Source organism: Esox lucius, chromosome 17, assembly GCF_011004845.1.
Source record: "Esox lucius isolate fEsoLuc1 chromosome 17, fEsoLuc1.pri, whole genome shotgun sequence".
NCBI lineage: Eukaryota > Metazoa > Chordata > Actinopteri > Esociformes > Esocidae > Esox > Esox lucius.
In genome coordinates this window covers 269,824-296,343 of record NC_047585.1, presented here as the reverse complement: position 1 = coordinate 296,343, position 26,520 = coordinate 269,824, and the positions used below count along the sequence as shown (strand labels likewise).

Below are 26,520 nucleotides of genomic sequence, written 5' to 3'. Positions count from 1 at the left end.
TTATTTTAGTACATGCCAGATTATAAAACGTGTATTACAAGAAAAAAAAACGTGTTCATGTTAATACTTTAAGCGTGCTACGTTTTATCCCTTTGGCTGTCTTCTTGCTACCTTGCAGTGGTGTTTTGTTGCTGGATTTTACAAAGAAAGGACAGAGAGCCTGTGAAACCACCCTCTACTAAAACATTTACGTCCAAAATGGACACTGCACAATAAGCTAACAGGTAAACCTGATCCTGTGTCTGCTTGCAACTGTCACTGGCAAATATTAAAGAGGCAGACCCAAGACAGGGCAATTGATATAAACTGAACAAAATTATAAACGCAACACTTTTTGCCCCCATTTATCATGAGCTGAACTCAAATATGTAAGACTTTCTCTATGTACACAAAAGGCCTATTTTCTCAAATATTGTTCACAAATCTGTCAATCTGTGTTAGTGAGCACTTCTCCTTTGCTGAGATTATCTTCTCCTAAGTGCCAGACGCCATCCAATGTGAGCATTCGCCTACTCAAGTCAGTTACAACGATGAACTGCAGTCAGATTGAGACCCTGATGAGGACAACAAGCATGCAGATGAGCTTCCCTGAGACGGTTTCTGACAGTTTGTGGAGAAATTCTTTGATTATGCTAAACGATTGTTACAGCTGCTTTCCGGGTGGCTGGTCTCAGACGATCTTGGAGGTGAAGATGCTGGATGTGGAGGTCCTGGGCTGGTGTGGTTACACGTGGTCTGGGGTTGTGAGGCCGGTTGAATGTACTGCCAAATTCTCTGAAACGCCTTTGGAGACGGCTTATGGTAGAGAAATGAACATTCAATTCACGGGCAACACCTCTGGTGGACATGCCTGCAGTCAGCATGCCAATTGCACGCTTCCTCAAAACTTGCGACATCTGTGGCATTGTGCTGTGTGATGGAACTGCGCATATAAGAGTGGCCTTTTATTGTGGCCAGCCTAAGGCACACCTGTGCAATAATCATGCTCTCTAACCAGCAACTTGATATGCCACACCTGTGAGGTGGATGGATTATCTTGTCAAAGGAGAAGTGCTCACTAACACAGATTTAGACAGATTTGTGGAAAATATTTGCGAGAACATAGTGTACATAGAGAAAGTCTTAGATCTTTGGGTTCAGCTCATGATAAATGGGGGCAAAAACAGTGTTGCGTTTATAATTTTGTTCAGTGTAAGTGCTGTGATTTATTTTCTCCAGAATCACAAAGTCTCTTTTCTCACTACTGTTTTTTCTCCTCTACAGACGTGGCTAAAGAACTATGGGTACTTGCTTCCCCACGACATCCGAACATCAGACCTGCGGTCAGAGAAAGCCATGCAGTCGGCGGTCGCTGCTATGCAGCGGTTCTACGGTATCCCGGTGACTGGGATTCTGGATCAGACCACCATTGAGTGAGCGATTTTGCTACCTTCTCTTTCAAACAATATATATATATATTTTTTATTGATCATAGGTCATTGCCTCTATAGCTCTCTCTATGCAATTTTTTATGTTTCCACTGTCGTGGTCATTGTGTTGTATGGAAAAAGTACTGATCTATTTTTTGTTTTTTATCCCAGATCCCACATTGCCATTTCACATGATGTAGCTTCTATTATTCATTCCCAATGCTTCCAGTTACAGAAAAAGTACCCTTGTTTCACAATTTAAATAGGTATAATTTTAGATTTCATCTGTTTGCGTAGTAAATAAATGTAAATGAGGCCAATTTGTCAATTGGCCTCATTGCCTAATACTGTTGGCCTGAGAAAATGGTAAAAGTGAGGTGTTGAAAAATATAAATGGTGAGTAAATGATAAATGGAAGAGTAAAATAAATATTTGTTCATCTATTTGGTTGGCTTATTGTAGGTGAAGGAAATAATTGAATTTTTTTCATTTGTTTGCATATCCTGGTAGACATTGTGATATTTTGGTATTGAATTTGAAAATATAATGCAAAAAAACTGTCTTTTATTTAAGGATAGTGATCTGATATGAAGCCATTTATTATCACATAGTTGTCTCCTTTTTAAATCATAATGATAACAGAAATCACCCAAATGGTTCTGGTCAAAAGTTTACATACCCTTGAATGTTTGGCTGTTACAGACACGCAAGGTGACACACATGTGAAAATGACAATTAAAGGTGAATTTCCCACACCTGTGACTTTTTTAAATTGCAACTAGTGTCTTTGTATAAATAGTCAATGACTTTGTTATTTCTCACATGGATGCATTGAGCAGGCTAGATACTGAGCCATGGGGAGCAGAAAATAACTCTCAAAAGACCTGCGTAACAAGGTAATGGAACTTTATAAAAGGATATCAAAAGATATCCAAAGCCTTGCAAATGCCAGTCAGTACTGTTCAATCACTTATTAAGAAGTTGAAAATGTGGGGATCTCTTAATACCAAGCCAAGGCCAGGGAGACCAAGAAAGATTGCAGCCAAAACCGCCAGAAGAATTGTTCGGGATATAAAGAAAAACCCACAGGTAACCTCAGGAGAAATACCTGTTTCAAGGAGCACAATACGACTTTACCCTAAAGTCCAGAGTTTTTTCTGTTTTCACTGAAATGGGCCAGGGGCAGTCAGCCACTAGGCCTTTAGGCTTCTCGTAATGGTTTTCATCCGATCTAACTAACTGATCCTGGATAAAATAAAGAAAATGAAGCAACAGGGTACAGGGAAGCAAAGATTCAGAATGGAAAGAGTTGGAACGACCGAATGTGGTACGATACCTCTGACTCAATAGAAAAACAGAGCGCTGAGACTGAGACGTTGCCTGCTGACCCTTTTAAAGCTTAAAATTACCTCATAATTCTCCCAAATCCTTCTATTAAAGGTAGATAGTTTTGACAAAATACTTCAAACTAAATAATAATCAATAATCAAATAATCAAACTAAATGATGAATTCACTGGCTTATATTTATGGGTGTAGCCGGTCGCAGGAGTTTGAGGAGGAAATTAGTTTAGTTTTATTACTCAAGTTCAAATGCCGTATTGTAAACAAATTGTGCAAAACTAAATCATGTTGATAGTTTACTCCTCCCTCCCCACCTGAGCCCCTCCTTAAGTCCTTGGTACCAAATGTATAGTGGAAACAGGAGTCTGGAGCCAACATTAGCATAAATCACTGGTGTGATCCTGATGCCGGGGTAAAGCACCAGTGGAAACGTGGCATAAGGGTATGCAGACTTTTGAACAGGGGTCAGTTAATTTTTTTCTTTGTTGCCATGTTTTGTTTTATGATTGTGCCATTCTGTTATGACTTACAGTTGAATTTGAATCCCATAAGAAATAAAAGACGTATTTTGCCTGCTCACTTGTTTTTTCTTTAAAAATGGTACATATATTACCAATTCTCCAAGGGTATGCAAACTTATGAGCACAACTATATATTTCACTATCCTTTTAAATAATTTAGTCATCAAATCTTTTACTGACATTTGTCATACCCAGGATTCTATATTAAACATGCTTTACAAGTATAAATATTTTTTTTCAGTGCTTTAAGTTTGCTATACTTTAGGTGTGGTTTATATTTTAGGTTGCATCCTATTCTCTAAAGGTGGATAATGTAATATTTTGGGTTGCAGGTGGATGAGAAAACCCAGATGCGGTGTTCCTGACCACCCCCATATCAGCCGCCGGCAGCGGAATAAACGCTTCGCCCTGACAGGACAGAAATGGAGAGACAGAAAGATCTCTTACAGGTAAAGCCAATTGTCTCTCTGTCTATGAATAAACATTCTTTGTTCAAAAACAAGATTTTTGGGAACATTGTGTTGGAGCTTTTTGCCGGACCGCGTAAGCGGAGCCGGCCAAGAAGAGCGAATATCTCTTACTGATTGAGCGAGTGAATGACTTACTGACCCTTCTTAAATAGCGTAGTGGTTAGAGCCGTGGACTCTCATGCAGGGGACCAGTATTCAAGCCTCTCCGCAGTCAAAGCAAGTTATACATTAGGATTTGTTCAGGATAGACAAAAACTGGCCTCAACATTCAGAAGCTACATTATAGTAAGCCTAAAATAAAATTGTTTACGGTTATATTCTGACAACATCCGTGCATGCTTTCTGGGGTAATATAGGCTAGATCACAACCCCTTGGGCAGTAAAAGAGGAGGGGTTTCCACAATTCTCTTGTCTTTTCACTTGATGAAAAAGTCAGTTATCGTCACTTACATTGATAGTTATTGTATCAACGTCATTCCCAAATGAAAGAAAAACTAACATTGTTGTGCCATGAAATAAAAAAGCACAAAACAAATTATGCAATAGGATTTGTTCAGGATAAAAAAAAATTCGCTGGGTACAACCTTCAGTAGCTACGCTATAGTAAACCTAAAATAATTATGGTAATATTGCAACTATTTCTGGTGGATTTTCGAAGTACGCATCCGTGCATGCTTTTTGGGGTAATATAGGCTAGATCAGAACCCCTTGGGCAGTAAAAGAGGAGGGGTTTCACTTGATGAAAAAGTCAGTTATCGTCACCTATATTGATAGTTATTGTATCTATGTCATTCACGAATGAAAGAAAAACAAGCATTGTTGTGCCATGAAATAAAATAGCTTTGGCTGTGTAAAGTTCATCTTTATTCTCGGTAGCAATTCCTCAATTCTTATGACTATTCCAAGTAGTAAGTTAGTAGATACTAGTAAGCCTATTGCTGGTTAATAAGCTGTTAAAACAGCCTGTGGCAAAAGCCATAGGGTTCATAGATGCTATTTGTGGTGGACGTAAACTTAATAAGAAACCTCAGTTTAACACAATGCTTAATGGTGTCTAGCAAAATAGTCAAACTTGGCGGGATGTTAATGCGTGACAAAATGATCTAATGTTGAGGCGCTATACAAACACATGGTATACGTATAGTTTTATGGCATAGTGGTTAAAGCCTTTCACATGTGAGACCCAGGTTTGAATCTAGTGAGGGCAACAACATTTCTCTTTTCTAACAGTGGGCTGTCTGAACTAGGCTTGCCTGGTTCCATTTCATGGTTCTTCTTCCTTCTGTGCAATCAGTGCCCTTTTCAGAGTTTTTTTTGTGGCAGTCAAATGGCAGTCAATACCCTGCATAACAAGATCGCAATAAGGAGTTAAACCATGATCTTAGGATACCAAATGTGTCTGGCACTCATACAGGACCGTGTTCATTGGCTCAGCAATGTCTGGAGTGGATGGTAGGGATGTCAGACAAGTTGTGCCTTAGCTCAGCAGAACAGTCTGGCATGATGTGCTTAGTTAAGGCACACTTTTCTTTAGGTGTAATTACTCAATAATGACAAAATATTCTTAAATATTTATCATCTATCCAAGAAAGCACTAAAATAATGAATAGAGTTCTTACCCAAAATCAAAAGACTTATATTTGGGACAAATTCATCACAGCATAGCCAGTTCAGCCAGATGTTAGATTCTGTCCATTTTTGATCCATGAACAAAATGTATGCAACCGGTAGTCAGGGGAGTTCCAAGATGTTGACTTAGCAGGAGATATGGACAGGATTTATGGATAGGATGTGTGGAGCCCATCAGTAACGGGCATCACATCCTGTCTATTGTCCTTTGTTCATATTTAGTCAGCACTTATGCGTTGTGTTAATATTCTCATGCCCATTTCCTCTCACAGGAAACTTCAGTGGTAATTGGTCCGCAGTGCATCAGCTGATATCAAATCTCTCCTATCACAACATCATATTTCATATCTGTCAATTTAATCATTAGGTTACTCACAGTATGCTGATGGTCATTCTAGCATGTGGGTGCATATCCACCCTGCCTGTACCATGCCTGTATCTGTTTGGTTTCCTTTTGTGGTGGGGATCTGTATGGCGTACCTTGCTCATTGCTTGTGGGGATTGCTGTTAATTATTTTATGGTGATGTTATTGCATGTAGTATCGTATATGCAATCAGTAAGTGCAGTGAGTTACCCTAGAGGAGCAGAACCTAATGCCAAGACACTATGTACATCGCTGTGCATAGGTCTCCAATAAATGATTTTACTAATATGTAGCGTTTCATTGCTGCGTCTGAACTGCCTCCTTATTTTCAAAGATGCTGGTGGCTCTCATTTATTACTCATAGTTTCAAAGTAAAATGGAAGGAGGCTAAGCACAGACCGTATCCCATATGAAAACCTTCCATCTGGGTAGTCAAATCTACGTCCGGATGCTTACCAAGAAGACAGTGAATTTTCCTGAGTACAGATGTAACAGTTTTGATTACATTTTGCTGTAAAATCTGAAGCAGGATTTTCAAACCTAATTTGAAAGAGTTTAATGAATGTTTAGAAGTAAAATGTGCTGATTTTGCACAGTCCAGGTTTGAAAAGCTCTTAAGATACTTACCCTCAAAGGCTCAGCAGTAATCTCTGCAAAAGGTGTTTGTCATAACACATTTACTTACGTGTACCCAATCTCTGGGTATGTTAATATTTACGTTTTCTTCCACTTTAACATTAAAGAATATTAAGAAAAAAATACATGAAATGTAAATCCCAATTTTTAAATAAACATGTGTATATAGGTCCAAAATGAAAGCTAACGGATGGCAATATTTTACAATTCTAACTTGTGCCACATCAAAGTTCAAGTTAAAAAATGTATTTGTCATTTGCAATTACAAGTTCGAGTTCAGAATGTTTATTTGTCATTTGCAATAACAAGTTATGGCAATGAAATGCTTGGTTTTCCTACTCCCGACAGTGCAGTTAAAAGTTAAAAAGTAACAGTAATTATAAATAAATAAAATAAGATAACACTATCCAAAAACACACATCAATAATAATAACTATACAACCGTAATGCAATGTCAAAGTGACAGGTGTGCATGATATAAGTGACAGGTGTGCATGGACTATGGATGGAAGGGAAGAGGGGTTCCCGAGTTGAGCAGCCTTACAGCCTGTGGAAAGAAGTTGTCCCGTAGCCTGTTTGTTTTGAACTGAATACTCCTGTACCTTCTGCCTGGCGGCAGCTTGGTAAACAGTCCGTGGCATTGGTGGCTGGGATGTAATGATCAGTTTGCTCCTCCTGCACCTCTCTGTGTAGAGATCTTGCAGGGATGGCAGGTAAGACCTTGTGATGTTCTCTGCTGTTTTAATCACCCTCTGATGTGCTTTGCGGTCAAGGGTGGTGCAGCTGAAGATATCAGTAAAGACATCAGCCAGTTGGTCAGCGCAGATGTTATCTGGTCCAGGAGCCTTGCTGGTGTTTATCCTTTTTAGGGCATTACAGACGTCTGACCTGGTCATATGGAAAGGGCAGCCGTCCTGGTCCATTTGAGTATCCGTGCCAGGGATGATGTTCTCAAAGCGAGCATAGAAGAGAGTTCAGTTCTTCTGGGAGAGAAGCCGATACTTCCCCCACACTGTTGTATTGCCTTTATAGACAGTGATTGTTCTCACACCACTCCACATGTTCCTGGTTTTGGTGCCCTGGTAGAGAGATTCCACTTTGACTGTGTATTTACTTTTTGCATTTTTTGTTGCCTTCCTGAGATCATACCGGGATTTCTTATAATTGTCCATACTGCCGGAGTTAAATGCTGCAGTCCGTGCCTTTAGCATGGCACGTATACCACTGTTGACCCAGGGTTTTTGATTAGGAAATTATTTTGTAGTTGTACGTGGTACAACGTCGTCAATACATTTGCTAATAAAACCGGTCACTGACTCTGATTTCTGGCCACTGGTTGTTAAAGTGGTGCTGTCATGGAGTTCCGGATGCAGCGGAGGGGTGCAGACGTGTGTTTGTGAACTCTCGGTAGTGGTACCTAGCATCTACCTTTATCCTGATTTAACCTTTCATCAATTTAATTTGTTTGCAAGAGGCAAATCCTTTATTTCTAATATTGTAAAATTGCAAACGTTCCTATATACAAACTGTTATGAGTGGCCAGTTTTTAACTATCAGCAATTGCTGAAGCCACGCCTGTTGCTTAAGAGAGTTAACATTACCTACCTAATGTGTTTTTGTTACAAGGGTTTTATTAGGCGGGTTTTTACTTTAATGTTTTGGGGTTTTGTATGGTTTCTCACTAAAACTCAAATTTCAGTTTACTCACATGATCCAGATTACTCTCAGGTTCAGATTCAGTCTTATTATACCCATGTTCATTATTTTACTACCTCTAAATTATATGCAGGAATTCATTCAGACATCCTCAGAGCCGGTTAGAATGATAATTATCCTTCTGAGATCTACACAGAAAATTTATATTATGGGTAAACTAACTTGTATATCTTGGAATATAAGAGGGATCAACTCACCAATTAAAAGGAAGAAAATGTTGACATATTTAAAGAGGCAAAAGGTAGACATTGCCTTTGTCCAAGAGAGCCACCTCACTGACTCTGAACATTTAAAACTGTGCAGAGACTGGGTCTGTAATGTTTTCTATTCCTCTTTCTCCTCAAAAGCAAGAGGTGTTGCTTTGCTCATTAATAATCACTTGAACTTCAAATTAAATTTGGTTGAAAAGGATCGAAACGGCAGATTTTTACTTGTAGATTGTGAAATAAATAGGACCAAGATATCCTTAGTGAATATATATGGGCCTAACTATGATGACTCGTTGTTCTTTAACAATCTGATTATGAAACTGGCTACAATTGGGGGTCAATGTGTTGTGGGAGGAGACTTCAATCTGGTTTTGAATCCTCTTTTGGATTGATCACTACCCAAAACATCTTTACTATCAAAGGCAGCAACAGCACTAAACCAAGGTATGAAAGACATACGCATAACTGTCGTGTGGCGAAATCTTAATTCAAACCAGAGGGATTTCTCTTTCTTTTCACCCATCCATAAAACACTCTAGAATTGACATGTTCTTGATGCCACAAGGTATGATAGCTACAGTTATAGAATGCTCCTATCTACCAGCTACCTTCTCAGATCATAATCCCATAAAACTCTCATGGTTGGTTGATATTCCGCAACCCACAACCCGCAGGTGGAGATTTAAAAATTACATGTTGAAAGATCCTGAGTTTATTTCATATATGACTACCAATATTGAAATATTTCTTGATGCCAATTCAAATTCCTCCTCACATGTCAACATTTGGGAAGCTCTTAAAGCCTACATGAGAGGCCAAATTTTATCATACAGTGCCCACAAGGTAAAACAAATCAGAGAGAGACTAACCAAATTGGAAAGAGATATATTAAAGCAGGAACAGGAATATATTGCCACCAAAAAGGAAGAACACCTTAACACACTAAAAAAACAAGGATGCAGTATAATAATCTATGTACCAGCAAAGAGGAAGCAGTTATGGCCAGAACTAGATATCACTATTATGAATTCGGAAGCAAAACAAGTAAACTTTTGGCATGGCAAATTAAAAAGGAATCATCTGATAAATGTATACACTCACTATTAACAGAGGACGGCATAATTCAACATCCATTAATGCAGAATTCAAACAATTTTACAAAAATGTATATAAAACTGGGCAGGACGCTGATAATATTGGAGCAAAAAGGTTCATGGATGGAATAACCCTTCCCAAATTACAAAATGAGGACAGAGATCTGCTATATGCAGATATATCAGAAATGGAGGTTTTCAAAGCTATTAATTCTTTACAAAATAACAAGACTCCCGGGCCAGACGGCTTCCCAGTCGAGTATTATAAGGCCTTTTCAAAAAAATTATTAACTCCACTCGCGAACATGATTACAGAAGCTCTAGAAAATAAAAAATTACCAGACTCATTGGAAATTGCAACAATCACACTGCTTCCAAAAAAAGGACAAACAGAAATGTGACTCATACAGACCCCTCAGCCTCTTAAATGCTGATTATAAGATATTATCTAAACTAAACTTGCACTCAGACTGGAAGATGTTATTCCAAAGATAATTCATGCTGACCAAACAGGCCTCGTTAAAAACAGGTATGGAGCAGACAGTGTGCGGCGACTCCTATACATACTGAACACTGCTCGAAAAAATCTAAATCCTATACTAATAATGTCTATGGATGCAAACAAAGCATTTGACAGGATTGAAGCAAGCTTTTTTTTTCGGACTCAAGAGGCTATGGGCTTTGGAGAGAAATTCACTCAATATGTTAAAACACTTTTTAATGCCTTCAAAGCTAATATTTTAACAAATTACATTCTGTCTAACACTTTCTCACTATCCAGAGGGTGCAGGCAAGGATGTCCAAGCTCCCCCCTGCTCTTTGCACTCGCAATCGAACCATTAGCCATCTACATCCGCTCTAACACCTCCATAGCAGGAATTACATTTGGCACAAATGAACATAAACTTTCTCTGTATGCAAATGATCTCTTCTTATATATAACTGATCCACAAACATCAGTCCCTCCTCTATTGAAATGCCTCAAAGAATATAGTGCAGTCTCAGGATATACACTAAATTACACTAAAAGTGAGATTTTACCACTGAATATACAGGACGATAATATTAGAGCACTCACTGATCCATTAAAATGGTGCAGCATCGGTTTCAAATATTTGGGTATACAAATTGGTAAATCAAATGACATATATTTAAACAGAACTATATAAAACTATTGAAACAAACCAAACTTAACCTTCAAAGATGGATTGATCTTCCACTGTCTCTCATAGGAAGAATTAATACTGTTAAAATGAGCATTTTACCCAAGTTTACTTACCTATTTCAATGTCTTCCGATTACTGTTCCCAAAAGTTTCTTCAAAGAACTTAACAAAATTTTAACTCCTTTTATATGGCAAAGAAAAAACCCTAGGGTCAAACTCATCTCTTTACAGGCTCCATATTCAAGGGGAGGACTCAACTTACCAAATTTTAGGAATTATTACCTTGCTTCTCAGTACAGATCGATTTGGATCTGGCTGCATGCAGAGAACAGTGAGGTTAGATGGGTCCCAATAGAACAACAAGAGATGAAATCTATGGCTTTAAAGGATATTCCATTCATAGGCACACATTATTTTTTTTATCTGCACTCACAAACAACTCAATAATACTGAACACATTTGCTGCTTGGCACGAATCTCATTCACTTCTCGACACAAATATTTATTTTCTTAGAAGGGCACCTTTGTGGGGTAATCCCAATCTCTCACACCACATAGCTGACTCAGTGTTGCAGGGGTGGAGGGAAAGAGGAATCCATACAGTTGCTGACTTATACATTGATGATACTTTTGCTTACTTCCAACAACTAAATGAAAAATTCAACCTTCCCAAAGAAAGTTGTTTCAAATTCCTACAAATTAGAGACTGGGTTAAGGAGAAATCCAAAGAAACATTCCCGTATATCCGAAAGAAACTCCTCTTGAATTTCACCTATGTAATAAATTACTCTGGATCAACAAAAGGAATAATATCTTCCAAATAGGGTATCATCAATGGAAAGTTGCCGGTTTGTGATAGAACATCTACAAAAGGGAAATGGGGAAAAAAAACCTAGACTGTACTTATGAGGAGGCAGATTGGTGTCATCTATTGGAACAAGCACAGACTGTGCTAAACTCCACAAAACACAGGCAAATTCAATTTAATATATTCCATAAAATTGACAGCAACATTTCTTCCAAATGTCAGAGATGTAAAATGTTTGATGGTGATCTTATACACATGCTATGGAGTTGCCCAGTGATAGAAGAATTATGGAAATGTGTAATTGAATTAACATCAAGGGTAATAGGAAGTCAAATTGAACAGGACCCAAAACTATGGATCCTGGGGGACACAAGCTCTATTAATGTGAACTACTACAAAAAATACTTTATCTTACTTGCGAGCACTGCAGTAAAAAAATTTATTCTGACTAACTGGAAATCTGAAAATTCACCATTAGTAAAACATTGGATTAATGAGCTTGTGTCTTACTGCACACCCGAAAAGATATTGTATAATGTGAGAGGGAAGCATACAGAGAAATCTGGGGCCCTTTCATAGACATTTTGCCTTCCCTAGACTTGACTGACCATGTTAGTATGAGCCCTCCTGGACTGGCTTCAAATTAGCCCATGTGAGTATACAGATGGATATATGTACAAACTGTGTAGACTGCTTAGATATATAAATGAAAAGAAACTGACAACCATACAAGGGTAGAGGGTGGGGGTGGGATGGGAAATGTTTGTGTGATATTTGATTTTGTTTAGTATAGATTTTATTTACTTATAATTTGTTTTCTTCTGATGTTCAAAATTTGAAAATGTTCATTCCTTGCACTTAGGATTTAAGTAATCTATCAAACTGTAGATCCTTTGTACAATCTATTAACATCTTGTAAGCAAATATGTTAATAAAAAGAAATCTGTAAAAAAAATTAAAAAAGTGTTGCTGTCGAGCCAAAAAGGGTCTCTGAAAATTGATCTATATCATAAATTTGCTGATTTGTGGCCCATATCTGATAGAAATTCTACTTATATATTACACACATATAAACAACATTATTGCACATCAAGTTCAAAATGGGAGGTTTCATTCATTATTTTTGTTATTGCAAAACTCCCGGACTGCATCAATAGCATCCAAAAAGCAGATGTTGTATCGGCTGTAGTCCTATATCAGTCAGCTCAAAAGTGTAATAAAACTAAGAAAACTGCAAGCTATTCGCCCTCAGTTAATGAATTATTTGGTAGCTGGTCATTTGCCCACTCCAAAACCCCCCAATTGCAAGTCAATTTGTAATTGGTTGATTGTATTGTCATTCAAAAATGATGCTAATACAGTTGAATAGCAGATGCTTGCAGTATAGATACTGAAGGCCTAGACCTGGCCAATACTAGCTGGCAGGGCTGCCTAGAGATGGCCAAAGAAATACTGATTGGATATTATTTTCTCTTTGGTATTATTCATTCTCCTTCCAACCCAAATTGAAAAAAAAAATTCAGAGGACCATAAGAAATATGGAAAATATATAAATAATAAAAAAGGACTAAAAAAGGACTAAATAATACAAAATGAGAGAGAGTATATAACAAAAAAATGATCTGAAGGCGTAAACGGCCTTGACTGTTCCCCGCTGCTTTGAGTTAATTCATGTTCTAAGCCACATTACCATGGAAATGTATTGCGCAAAGGGACTCTGAGATGGCAGTGGATGATGGACTGAGATCTGTGTTTGCTGGTCCCGTCTGGTCAGGTTTATGGTTACAGTATCGAATACAGTATATACATAATTTAAAGCTTGTGTTTTCTTAGTTAGCATTCTAGACAGGTCTTTTTCATGCTGTCCCTAAGACACCTTGACATACTATTTACTGGAACTATGGTACTGTAAATCTGTATTGTTTATATTAATTAATTAATAATTTGTGTGTTTTTTCCAGATCAATCTTAAGGCCTACTCTTTTTCTCAACACTATTCTTAGAGCAGCTTATGCAATGCAGCAACACTTGCTGAAATCTTTCCTCAAGGCAAGGATGTAAAAAATGATTTTCTAAGGGTGTAGAACCGGAGAGAGAGAGATTTTTAGGTGCGTGGAGCTGCACCTTTAAGTGTGTTTTCTTGACAGGCTGCGCCCTATATTTAGTCTGTCTGGGCTAGTAAATCTGATTTGATCTTTCAGGACTGTCACCCAGCATCATAGGAAGGGATAGCAATGTGGCCAGGCTTACAGTCATTATTCCAGCTTATCCACTGCATTGTTTTTGCTTTTATATATCACTATGGAGGTTTTACTTCTGATGGATTCAAGGCGATGCAAGTGTTAGGCATAGTGATGATTAAAATAGGTGATTTGCATTGGGACTTACATTTTCACCTGTGCTTTTTAATAAGGGTGTTTTGTCCTAGTCTAGTTTCTATTTTATTTATATCCCTTTTGTAAATACATCTATTGTATTTACCTATTGTACCTGTCTCATAACTATTGTTTTTTTACTATTTATTATTATTATTGTTGATTTTATATTAACATAGAAACATCAGGTCAAACATTCAATTATTTGAAAAAGTTCTAGGGGTGTGCATTGGCACTGCCCTCACAATTCGATTCGATTACGATTCACCAGGTAACAATTCGATTCAATTCGATTCTACGATGCATTGCGATGCATCAAAATTCTACTGCACACAAGGGACATTTTTCATCAGTCATGAGGCAATACAAACAGTCAGATATTGAACAACAGATTGTATTGGCTGCTATGTGTTTATTATCATCACTCTCCTGTATCTTTAACATAAATCTCATTAAATAAAATAAAATGGTACAGGGTATTGGATATGGCATTTTCAAACCTGAAAAAGAAAACAAATCACTGCTTTCAGTGCTTTGAATGAGAAATGTTTCTCTTCTCTCTGCTTTAGAACCATTTGAAATTAAATAGAGCAATAACAGCCAACTTTTTCCAGCAGTGACCATAAGTGTTTGTTTTTTTACACACAGTAAAATAGCAACTCTAAGACAGGGCACTTCCTGAACTTCTGTGCAAATATTAATCAGTAATCAGTCACACTATTGTAACAACAACCACCCAGGCACCCAGCCATAAAAATATTCATTGCAACACACAATAACCACTTATTACTGTGAAACTTTTTTTCAAGTAGTAAAGTCAAGTGCAACTATTCTCAAAAAAACAGCAGCTTAGCAGCTTTAAGACAAAGACAATTATATACCTGATCCTACCAATCACAGCTGCATACAACAAAATAAAGATGTGAAACACATTGTAATGTAAACCAAAAATAAAGTGTGTAGGCTTAGCCTACTACCAAATTTGTGCAAACAACTTCTTCCGTCTGAGTTCAACATCACCATCATCAACAATCCGTTTCAGAGGGAGGAAATATATAGTTTGACCTAAGCCTACATCATAACTTCTCACTATTCAGCATTTGGGAATTTCAAGGTTCTTGTGTCGTAGATCCTTCGCTATGAAACATGCCACCGATCGTGTGATCCTCTTTGCTCTCTCGGAGTTGTGTGGCAACGTTGACACTAGCGACTCGTCAATTCTTGGCTGGAATGTGTCGACTTGTGTTGTTGTTGTTGTTGAAGCCAACTCAGGATGCCAACGATCAACATGGTTCGTGAAGTTAGTTGTATTGCCAACATGCTTGATTTTAGTGTGGCAGGTTTTACACACCGCGTAAGTCTTGTCTAGTTTCCCATTAACTTCGTAGAATCCGAAATGTGCTCAGATGTCCGCTTTCCAAACTTTGGGTGCGTTTTTAATTAACCGTCTATCCTCCGCCTTCTTGATTGTTGTTATGCCCCTGGAACTAATTGAAACTTCACAACTTTATTGTCCACTCAAGGCCAGAAAATAAACAGTGACATAATCGATTATGGAACTTTGTCGCATCAATGCTGAATCGTGCATGCCCCGCATTGCGATGCATCACTGAATCGATTATTGTTGACACCACTACCGTATACACAGATGTGTACTTTTAAAATCCACCAGAAACAGTCGCAATAGAACTGTAAACCGTTTTATTTCAGGCTTACTATAATGTAGATACAAATGGTTTTAGACTGCGAAGGGATACAAACTCTGGACCTATAGTTTGCAGCTCTGCTTCTCTAACCACTACGCTATTTAACAAGGGGTAGTCAGTCAGTCAGTCACTCACTCAGTAAGAGACATTCGCTCTTCTTGGCTGGCTCCGCTTACGCAAAATCTTCACTTAAGGTTTATTTGTCAAAAGCACTGAACAACACAGAGTCATCCTGCACAATGACATTCTTGTGACATGGTACCCGACAACTACATATTGAGAGCATATATACAGTGGGGAAAACAAGATTTTGCAGGTTTTCCCACATACAAAGCATGTAGAAGTCTGTAATTTTTTATCACAGGTACTCTTCAACTGTGAGTGACGGAATCTAAAACAAAAATCCCGAAAATCACGTTATATGATTTTTAAGAAATACATTTGCATTTTATTGCATGACATAAGTATCTGATACATTAGAAAAGCAGAACATAATATTAGGTACAGAAACCTTTGTTTGCAATTACAGAGATCATACGTTTCCTGTAGTTCTTGACCAGGTTTGCACACACTGCAGCAGGGATTTTGGCCCTCTCCTCCATACAGACCTTCTCCAGATCCTTCAGGTTTCGGGGCTTTGGCCAATTTTCTATTGGGTTCAGGTCTGGAGACTGGCTAGGCCACTCCAGGACCTTGAGATGCTTCTTAGGGAACCACTCCTTAGTTGCCCTGGCTGTGTGTTTCAGGTCGTTGTCATGCTGGAAGACCCAGCCACGACCCATCTTCAATGCTCTTACTGAGGGAAGGAGGTTGTTGGCCAATGTCTCGTGATACATGGCCCCATCCATCCTCCCCTCAGTACGGTGCAGTTGTCCTGTCCCCTTTGCAGAAAAGCATCCCCAAAGAATGATGTTTCCACCTCCATGCTTCATGGTTGGGATGGTGTTCTTGGGGTTGTACTAATCATTCTTCTTCCTCCAAACACGGTGTTACGTCCCCAGTGCTTTCTTTTGCTCTGTGTTCGTATGTGGTTTTGTCCCTTTGTGTTCTGTGTGGTGGTTGCAGGCTAATTGGCTTCCTGATCGCCGGTTGCAGCTGATTGGTCGGATTTGGGCTGATTGGAGAGCCCCTATGCCAGCTCGTCAGTGGGTACAGCTGGTTTAGCCTGCTTATAAGCCACAGTTCTAGTGTCTCAGGGAGAGTCACACATGCTGTTGCTTTTGATCTGTGTTGCTATCTGTAAGGTAGAAAGACCGTTTGTGATTAAGTGTTGTGGCAAGTGTCTGTGTTCAAACTTTATGTGCATTGTGTGTTGTGGCATTTGTTTGTGTTTAAATCTTTTCCATTTGTTTCCAGGGGGAAGGGGAAAGCCATTGTGCTTTAGGCAAGAGGCCCTGGGGCATACACCTCCCATAGCTTTACTCTGTCTAAAACCACTAGGTAAGACCTGGGCGGACCGGTCCCCTGTATTAGATTAGGTTAGAGCACCGGCGCAAGAGGTGCTAGTTAGGTAAGTTCTTGGTTTGACAGGTAAGGTAGGTTTAGAGGGTTTGGGTTTACTTTTATGTTCTTTGCTTTGGTTCCGTCCAGCCCCTTTTCCCTGAATTACCGTTACGTTCATTAAATAGTCCTGAAAACGGTAGTCCTGTCTCTGTCATCCATTCTCGCACCCACGACCCCATACCCATTCTGTCAAGCCCTAGGGTGCTTTATGTGTAGCGGGGTGTTGCGCTCTCTCCTCCGGGAGGCGTGCGTAACACACGGCAAGTGGAGTTTAGACCAAAAAGCCCTATTTTTGTCTCATCAGACCACATGACCTTCTCCCATTTCTCCTCTGGATCATCCAGATGGTCATTGGCAAACTTCAGACGGGCCTGGACATTCACTGGCTTGAGCAGGGTGACCTTGTGTGCGCTGCAGGATTTTAATCCATCACGGCGTAGTGTGTTACTAATGGTTTTCTTTGAGACTGTGGTCCAAGCTCTCTTCAGGTCATTGACCAGGTCTTGCCATGTAGTTCTGGGCTTATCCCTCACCTTCCTCTTGATCATTGATGCCCCACGAGGTGAGATTTTGCATGGAGCCCCAGACCGAGGGAGATTGACCATCATCTTGAACTTCTTCCATTTTCTAATAATTGCGCCAACAGTTCTTGCCTTCTCACCAAGCTCATTGTACATCGAACGAGTTCAAACAGGTGCAGTTAATACATGTAATGAGTGTAAAACAGGAGGGCTTCTTAAAGAAAAACTAACAGGTCTGTGAGAGACGGAATTCTTACTGGTTGGTAGGTGATCAAATACTTATGTCATGCAATAAAATGCAAATTAATTATTTAGGAATCATACAATGTGATTTTCTGGATTTCTGGATCTCTCACAGTTGAAGTGTACATATGATAAACATGACAGACCTCTACATGCTTTGTAATTAGGAAAACCTGCAAAATCAGCAGTGTATGAAATACTTGTTTTCCCCACTGTATATATATGCAAAAATAGAGCTTAAAATAATAAAATATAGAAACAATATACACTCACCTAAAGGATTATTAGGAACACCTGTTCAATCTCTCATTAATGCAATTATCTAATCAACCAATCACATGGCAGTTGCTTCAATGCATTTAGGGGTGTGGTCCTGGTCAAGACAATCTCCTGAACTCCAAACTGAATGTCAGAATGGGAAAGAAAGTTGATTTAAGCAATTTTGAGCTTGGCATGTTTGTTGGTGCCAGACGGGCCGGTCTGAGTATTTCACAATCTCCTCAGTTACTGGGATTTTCACACACAACCATTTCTAGGGTTTACAAAGAATGGTGTGAAAAGGGAAAAACATCCAGTATGCGGCAGTCCTGTGGGCCTTGTTGATGCTAGAGGTCAGAGGAGAATGGGCCGACTGATTCAAGCTGATAGAAGAGCAACTTTGACTGAAATAACCACTTGTTACAACCGAGGTATGCAGCAAAGCATTTGTGAAGCCACAACACGCACAACCTTGAGGCGGATGGGCTACAACAGCAGAAGACCCCACCGGGTACCACTCATCTCCACTACGAATAGGAACAAGAGGCTACAATTTGCACGAGCTCACCAAAATTGGACAGTTGAAGACTAGAAGAATGTTGCCTGGTCTGATGAGTCTCGATTTCTGTTGAGACATTCAGATGGTAGAGTCAGAATTTGGCGTAAACACAATGAGAACATGGATCCATCGTCTTGTTACCACTGTGCAGGCTGGTGGTGGTGGTGTAATGGTGTGGGGGATGTTTTCTTGGCACACTTAAGGCCCCTTAGTGCCAATTGGGCATTGTTTAAATGCCATGGCATACCTAAGCATTGTTTCTGACAATGTCGATCCTTTTATGACCACCATGTACCCATCCTCTGATGGCTACTTCCAGCAGGATAATGCACCATGTCACAAAGCTCGAATCATTTCAAATTGGTTTCTTGAACATGACAATGAGTTCACTGTACTGAAATGGCCCCCACAGTCACCAGATCTCAACCCAATAGAGCATCTTTGGGATGTGGTGGAACGGGAGCTTCGTGCATCCAACAAATCTCCATCAACTGCAAGATGCTATCCTATCAATATGGGCCAACATTTCTAAAGAATGCTTTCAGCACCTTGTTGAATCAATGCCACGTAGAATTAAGGCAGTTCTGAAGGCGAAAGGGGGTCAAACACAGTATTGGTATGGTGTTCCTAATAATCCTTTGAAAGAAAATCCTCAGATGTCAGCCTTTTTGGCTGAGTACCTGCATGATGTGACTGGCCTAAATTTAATATAAAAACATTATAAAAACATCTGGGTAAGGGAAATTCTCTATCTTCAAATGTTTTTCCTACAATCTCTGAAGGCTCAAAGGAGGTCAAGGGAAATAGATTATTATTAAATATAATGAGTAGTTAATTTTCAAAAGAAATAAGACAGTGTTGATTGAAAAAAATTATTTGAATGACTGCAACTCCAAACTTTAACATATTTTAAAGCATGTTCAAGCATTTTATATAATCATATTTGTATCTTATTTATATCCCTGTATTCATTATTTTACTTTGCTGCACCAGTCTCTTAGACACTGTTCTTTTATTTTTTGCAAGAAGGCTGTGTTGAGGACATGTTGGCTTTCACTATCCACTGTGTAATCCCTAAGCATCATTTCAGGTAATTAAAAAAAGCGTCTTAGGAGGCAAACCTTGCTTCACTGATCTCTAATATACTTTGTGAGCAGACTTCTATTTCAGCCCAAGCAAAAGCACACTTGAGTATTAACTAATTAAGTTAGGTAATTTGAATCAGGTGTTTTAGTGCTGTGCTAAATCAGAAGCCTGCACACTCAGCTGGGTTGTAATAGCTTTATAGATTGTGTGTGACTTTAAAACAGTCTTTTGGTTTAAAACATTTACTAACATAGATGCAAACATATCCAATAATGTACCCTTATTCTCTGGTGACATTCATTGCACGTCTTCATCTACAGAAAGTGTTTCGTAGCACTCTGTATCTAAGAACAGAAAACATCTTGCTAGATATTGCTACAACTCTTTATGCTCAGTTTTTCTCTCCTTAGTTGTTCTCACTTGGGATTGGAGCTGTAGAATATTTCTTTCACAATGTCCTCCGTCAAAATGACCTGAGATACCTGAGATATCTGACTTTAGTTGCTGAAATGAAAACTCCAATACAAATCCTACAGGATGGTGCCAAATCCTTTTTACTTGAATTTTCTCCCTTCTATGACAGCTAAAGCTGCTAATCCAGGAAGGAGATTTACTGCTAGATACTGTGTGTTAATTTACTTGATTTTACTACAAAAACAAATCCATTGAAAAATATTTGCGTACTGAAATTTGATATTTGGAAAAAATGGTGAAGAGAGGCATGAAACCTCATTGTGGTGACAATGCAGGTTTCAAGCATTATCCTGTGGTTGCTAGACTCTCTGGGGCCAGTCTAGGTCAAATGCAACCCCACAAAATTCCTTCCTCTGCGTAAATCTACTGGCTCTCACGACAAATATCTCCCCAGTGCTATCCTCTCTCTACACCAAGGACATGAGAGGATCTTAAGAAAACTAATTGGCAGTGAAATATACAGATGATTTCTGGTCAACCTCCTTACAGATTAGGCTTCATGAATGGTACAATAAAGACTACCTCACACTCCGCATCACCTCAACAAAGGACTGGTCGTGTGAACCAGCTAGTCCTGGGTGGTGAACAGGAGGAGCGAGTGGAGAGTTTTGAGTACCTGGGAACCATCATGGACTGCACACTTTTTAATGTTTGTCTTTATGTTTCCTGGCCTGTTACTTGGTGCTGTCAGTAGCCAGTGTTTTGGCTTTCTGTTTTCTGTCCTGGTATGGGGGCTGTTAGTAACCAACATGGCAATTATTGGGGCCTAGGGTGGTCGCACGGCCTAAACTGCAGCTTCCACTGCATGTGTAGTACAGTAACTGGTATTTCTGCACACTTCTATTTTTCCCCTCTTTCTGTTTTATCAGCGATGAACTGGCGTATATGTTTATTTAAAATAGAATCATAAAAATGATTGATTGGTATACAGGTCCATGTGATATTTGTAAGCCCATCCAATATGATTATTAGGCCATCAGGTTGTTCAAGAGGTACTCCCTCATTCAATTAATTATTATCTTAATTTTCAAGCTCTTGACTGTAGGCTATGCATATTTTCAAAACATTAACACAATACATACACTCACCTAAAGGATTATTAGGAGCACCATACTAATACTGTGTTTGACCCCCTTTCGCCTTCAGAACTGCCTTAATTCTACGTGGCATTGATTCAACCATGTGCTGAAAGCATTCTTTAGAAATGTTGGCCCATATTGATAGGATAGCATCTTGCAGTTGATGGAGATTTGTAGGATGCACATCCAGGGCACGAAGCTCCCGTTCCACCACATCCCAAAGATGCTCTATTGGGTTGAGATCTGGTGACTGTGGGGGCCATTTCAGTACAGTGAACTCATTGTCATGTTCAAGAAACCAATTTGAAATGATTCGAGCTTTGTGACATGGTGCATTATCCTGCTGGAAGTAGCCATCAGAGGATGGGTACATGGTGGTCATAAAAGGATCGACATTGTCAGAAACAATGCTTAGGTATGCCATGGCATTTAAACGATGCCCAATTGGCACTAAGGGGCCTTAAGTGTGCCAAGAAAACATCCCCCACACCATTACACCACCACCACCAGCCTGCACAGTGGTAACAAGACGATGGATCCATGTTCTCATTGTGTTTACGCCAAATTCTGACTCTACCATCTGAATGTCTCAACAGAAATCGAGACTCATCAGACCAGGCAACATTCTTCTAGTCTTCAACTGTCCAATTTTGGTGAGCTCGTGCAAATTGTAGCCTCTTGTTCCTATTCGTAGTGGAGATGAGTGGTACCCGGTGGGGTCTTCTGCTGTTGTAGCCCATCCGCCTCAAGGTTGTGCGTGTTGTGGCTTCACAAATGCTTTGCTGCATACCTCGGTTGTAACAAGTGGTTATTTCAGTCAAAGTTGCTCTTCTATCAGCTTGAATCAGTCGGCCCATTCTCCTCTGACCTCTAGCATCAACAAGGCCCACAGGACTGCCGCATACTGGATGTTTTTCCCTTTTCACACCATTCTTTGTAAACCCTAGAAATGGTTGTGTGTGAAAATCCCAGTAACTGAGGAGATTGTGAAATACTCAGACCGGCCCGTCTGGCACCAACAAACATGCCAAGCTCAAAATTGCTTAAATCAACTTTCTTTCCCATTCTGACATTCAGTTTGGAGTTCAGGAGATTGTCTTGACCAGGACCACACCCCTAAATGCATTGAAGCAACTGCCATGTGATTGGTTGATTAGATAATTGCATTAATGAGAGATTGAACAGGTGTTCCTAATAATCCTTTAGGTGAGTGTAAATTGTATTTAAAAGGTTGAACATTTAAATATGAAATCTGAACCCATGTGTCAATCTGGAGAAATAATGTGGAGCTAAACCAGGGTATGAATGCTGCTTGTGGATTAGCCAAGGCATCCAGCTGAGGGCGGTTTTGGGAGATTACTTATAGTATGTGGTTGCCTTGTCTCTCTCTAGCGCCTGTCAGCTCAGTTGAGGTAGAAGGCCGGACAGTGTGTTCCTTTTGGCATGTGATTTTGGTAGACACTTTCTGGTTAAATGAGGAGCATGGTAAGAGACCGAAACAGCATCGGATAAGCTTTGGAGGACCGACAGTGTATCTTAACATCGACTGACCTGAGTCAGAAGGGAGTTGTTCATGATGAAGCAGGGCTTTAAAAAATACATCAAAATTGTGGAGAAAGAATAGAGTAAAAGTAAATAAATAATATGGAAGGTTTTGTCCAAAGCATTTTACCCAGTCTGATTAACTAATGATGATGAAGAACATGCTGATGGACTGAGGTAACATTAGTAAAACAAAATCTTTCCGGATTTTCTACCATGACCATCCTATAGGACTCTTATTTCGATTTTTCAGCTTGGATTTTTTTCTTATTGTGTAAAATTAAAACGTATCTTGTGTCAAGTTGGTCTAGTGGTTGTGCATGTGAACAATAACAAAAAGTTAGCTTTTTATTGTTAGGCTTTTTATTGAAAACAATCCTATGAGATTTTTATTAGAATTCCCTTACAGGATTGTTTTTTACAGAACACATCCTCCAACATGACATCTCCAATAAGATTTCTATAGGATGGTTCCAAATCATCATTAAAACATAGTGACTAAAGAGGCTATGTTAAGTATGATACCTTGAGGAATTTGGCTGCGGAGGATGTTTCTACCAGATGTAATTATGATCAGCTGATAATTATAGCATGAACCTACAGTGGGGAAAACAAGTATTTAATACACTGCCGATTTTGCAGGTTTTCCCACTTACGAAGCATGTAGAAGTCTGTAATTTTTTATCATAGGTACTCTTCAACTGTAAGTGACGGAATCTAAAACAAAAATCCATAAAATCACATTGTAAGATTAAGTAATTAATTAGCATTTTATTGCATGACATAAGTATTTGATACATCAGAACAGCAGAACATAATATTTGGTACAGAAACCTTTGTTCGCAATTACAGAGATCATACATTTCCTGTAGTTCTTGACCAGGTTTGCACACAGTGCAGCAGGGAGTTTGGCCCACTCCTCCATACAGACCTTCTCCAGATCGTTCAGGTTTCGGGCTGTCGCTGGGCAATACAGACTTTCAGCTCCCTCCAAAGATTTTCTATTGGGTTCAGGTCTGGAGACTGGCTAGGCCACTCCAGGACCTTGAGATTCTTCTTACAGTGCCACTCCTTAGTTGCCCTGGCTGTGTGTTTTGGGTCGTTGTCATGCTGGAAGACCCAGCCACAACCCATCTTCAATGTTCTTACTAAGGGAAGGAGGTTGTTGGCCATGATCTCACATTACATAGCCCCATCCATCCTCCCCTCAATACGATGCAGTCGTCCTGTCCCCTTTGCAAAAAAGCATCCCCAAAGAATGATGTTTCCACCTCCATGCTTCATAGTTGGGATGGTGTTCTTGGGGTTGTACTCATGACCTTCTCCCATTTCTCCTCTGGATCATCCAGATGGTCATTGGCAAACTTCAGATGGGCCTGGACATGCGCTGGCTTGAGCAGGGGGACCTTGCGTGCGCTGCAGGATTTTAATCCATGTTATTAATGGTTTTCTTTGACTGTGGTCCCAGCTCTCTTCAGGTCATTGACCAGGTCCTGCCGTGTAGTTCTTGGCTGATCCCTCACCTTCCTCATGATCATTGATGCCCCACGAGGTGAGATTTTGCATGGAGCCCCAGACCGAGGGAGATTGACCGTCATCTTGAACTTCTTCCATTTTTCTAATAATTGCGCCAACAGTTGTTGCCTTCTCACCATGCTGCTTGCCTGTTGTCCTGTAGCCCATCCCAGCCTTGTGCAGGTCTACAATTGTTGATTGATGTCCTTACACAGCACTGGTCTTGGCCATTGTGGAGAGGTTGGAGTCTGTTTGATTGAGTGTGTGCACAGGTGTCTTTTATACAGGGACCAAGTTCAAACAGGTGCAGTTAATACAGGTAATGAGTGGAGAACAGGAGGGCTTCTTAAAGAAAAACTAACAGGTCTGTGAGAGCCGGAATTCTTACTGGTTGGTATGTGATCAAATACTTATGTCATGCAATAAAATGGAAATTAATTATTTAGAAATCATACAATGTGATTTTCTGGATTTTTGTTTTAGATTACATCTCTCACAGTTGAAGTGTACCTATGATAAAAATTACAGACCTCTACATGCTTTGTAAGTAGGAAAACCTGCAAAATCGGCAGTGTATCAAATACTTGTTTTCCCCACTGTAAATGCGCTAGCAAATGTCATGAAATCAGTTAACATACACCCTTTCATCACAGCTACTTACAGTAGACAATTCATTGGATGATGCTTAAAGGGAAATTTCACTGATGCGCTCATTGTTGTGAATTTTCTAATGGTAGAAACAGGCCGTCTAAATTTCCTGGTTTTTACCACAAGATCCAGAATACATAGCCATTTCGTAATGTTTTTCAGTCACAGAAGCAGCCATTATTTTGCTATCTCAAAAACAATAGTTAGCAAGCTTCTGAGAATTGTCAACATAATATCCTCCCCCTGTTTTGAAAAGTTGACCTTTAAGAGTGGTTACACAATTTGACAAGGACGTGGGGCTCCCATCAGGCTGTAATTGCTATTAAGACAGAGAAAACTTGTGTATTTTCCCTTTAAACTAAAATTACTAAACATTTTCTAATGGCAAGTATGGCCCCATCTAGTTTTTACCATTATATTTTTATTTGGAAATCGCCTTGATACTGCAATATTTGTAAACAAATCAATCAAAAAAAGAGAACAACATTCCATTTCTGGAATGATCTGGAATGTTCCATGCACCTAAACCTAAAATGCTGCTTCTACCCACCCACACACACTATGTATATTTTACACATACCACATACATTTTACACATGCTACACATAGTCTAGTACAGTGTAGTCCCATGTAGCTTAGTTGTTAGAGCGTTCCATTTACAACTCCAGGGTTCTGTGTTGAATTCCCTGGGTGGTAGGGCCAGTGTGGAGAACAATTCTGAAAATGTATGCGCTGAAGGGCAGCGGCTAAATTATGTTAATGTAATGCATACTCCATTAATACCATACTTCTCCCATTCTTCCTTTCTGCAGCATACATAACTTTACCCCTAAAGTGGGAGAGAAGGACACACAGAGAGCCATCCGGCAGGCCTTTGACGTGTGGCAGACTGTGACACCACTCACCTTCCAGGAGGTAGCCTACTCCGAGATCAAGAATGAAGGGAAGGAGGCCGACATTATGATCTTCTTCGCCTCTGGTTTCCATGGCGACAGCTCTCCCTTTGACGGTGAGGGGGGGTTCCTGGCCCATGCCTACTTTCCGGGCCCTGGGATCGGAGGGGACACTCACTTCGATTCAGACGAGCCCTGGACGCTAGGCAACGCTAACCATGATGGTAAGTTATAGTGATTATTTGTCTTTAGGAGTTTAACCCTGCTGTTTCAACTGATTATTAGATGTAGAATTGGTTCTCAAACTATATTTATATTTGAAAGGCTTCTGACTATATAGAAAGATTGTTGGTTAACAATTATTGGCTGGCTCAAAATCTACCAGGATGAAGAAACCCTCTCATTGACTGGTGGCCATTGATGAATGATACAGTGGTTATTAATCAATAGTTGAATACCAATGAGCTCTTTATCAGCAACAAGAAGCAGAGTGTTTGGTGAACAGCAGGAAAAGGTGCACGTGTGTGCTTCTGTGTGTGAGTGTATATGAGGGCACGTTTGTGCGTCTGTGTGTTTGTGTTTGTCCCCATAACTATAGTAAAACCTGAACAATGTGACTTGTGGGGACATTTGTCATGTCCCCACACTTCAAAAGTCATTTTCTGGCTCAGGGTTTAGTTTTAGGGTCAAACTTACAATTAACTTTAGAGTTAGAATTGGGGTTTCTTTAAGGTCCAGGTGTTGTTGGTTAAG

At 39.6% G+C, this 26,520-nt stretch overlaps 1 protein-coding gene across 2 annotated transcripts in view; it reads left to right on the top strand.

Moving 5' to 3' along the window:
• Window positions 1-26,520, top strand: part of mmp24 (matrix metallopeptidase 24) — a 160,815-nt gene that overhangs the window by 47,186 nt on the left and 87,109 nt on the right. For both annotated transcript variants that reach the window (XM_013132481.4, XM_029114249.2), the window contains exons 2-4: window positions 1,264-1,412; window positions 3,606-3,722; window positions 25,687-25,991. In XM_013132481.4, the coding sequence (XP_012987935.2) occupies window positions 1,264-1,412; window positions 3,606-3,722; window positions 25,687-25,991 (571 nt within the window). The remainder of the gene's footprint in view (window positions 1-1,263; window positions 1,413-3,605; window positions 3,723-25,686; window positions 25,992-26,520) is intronic.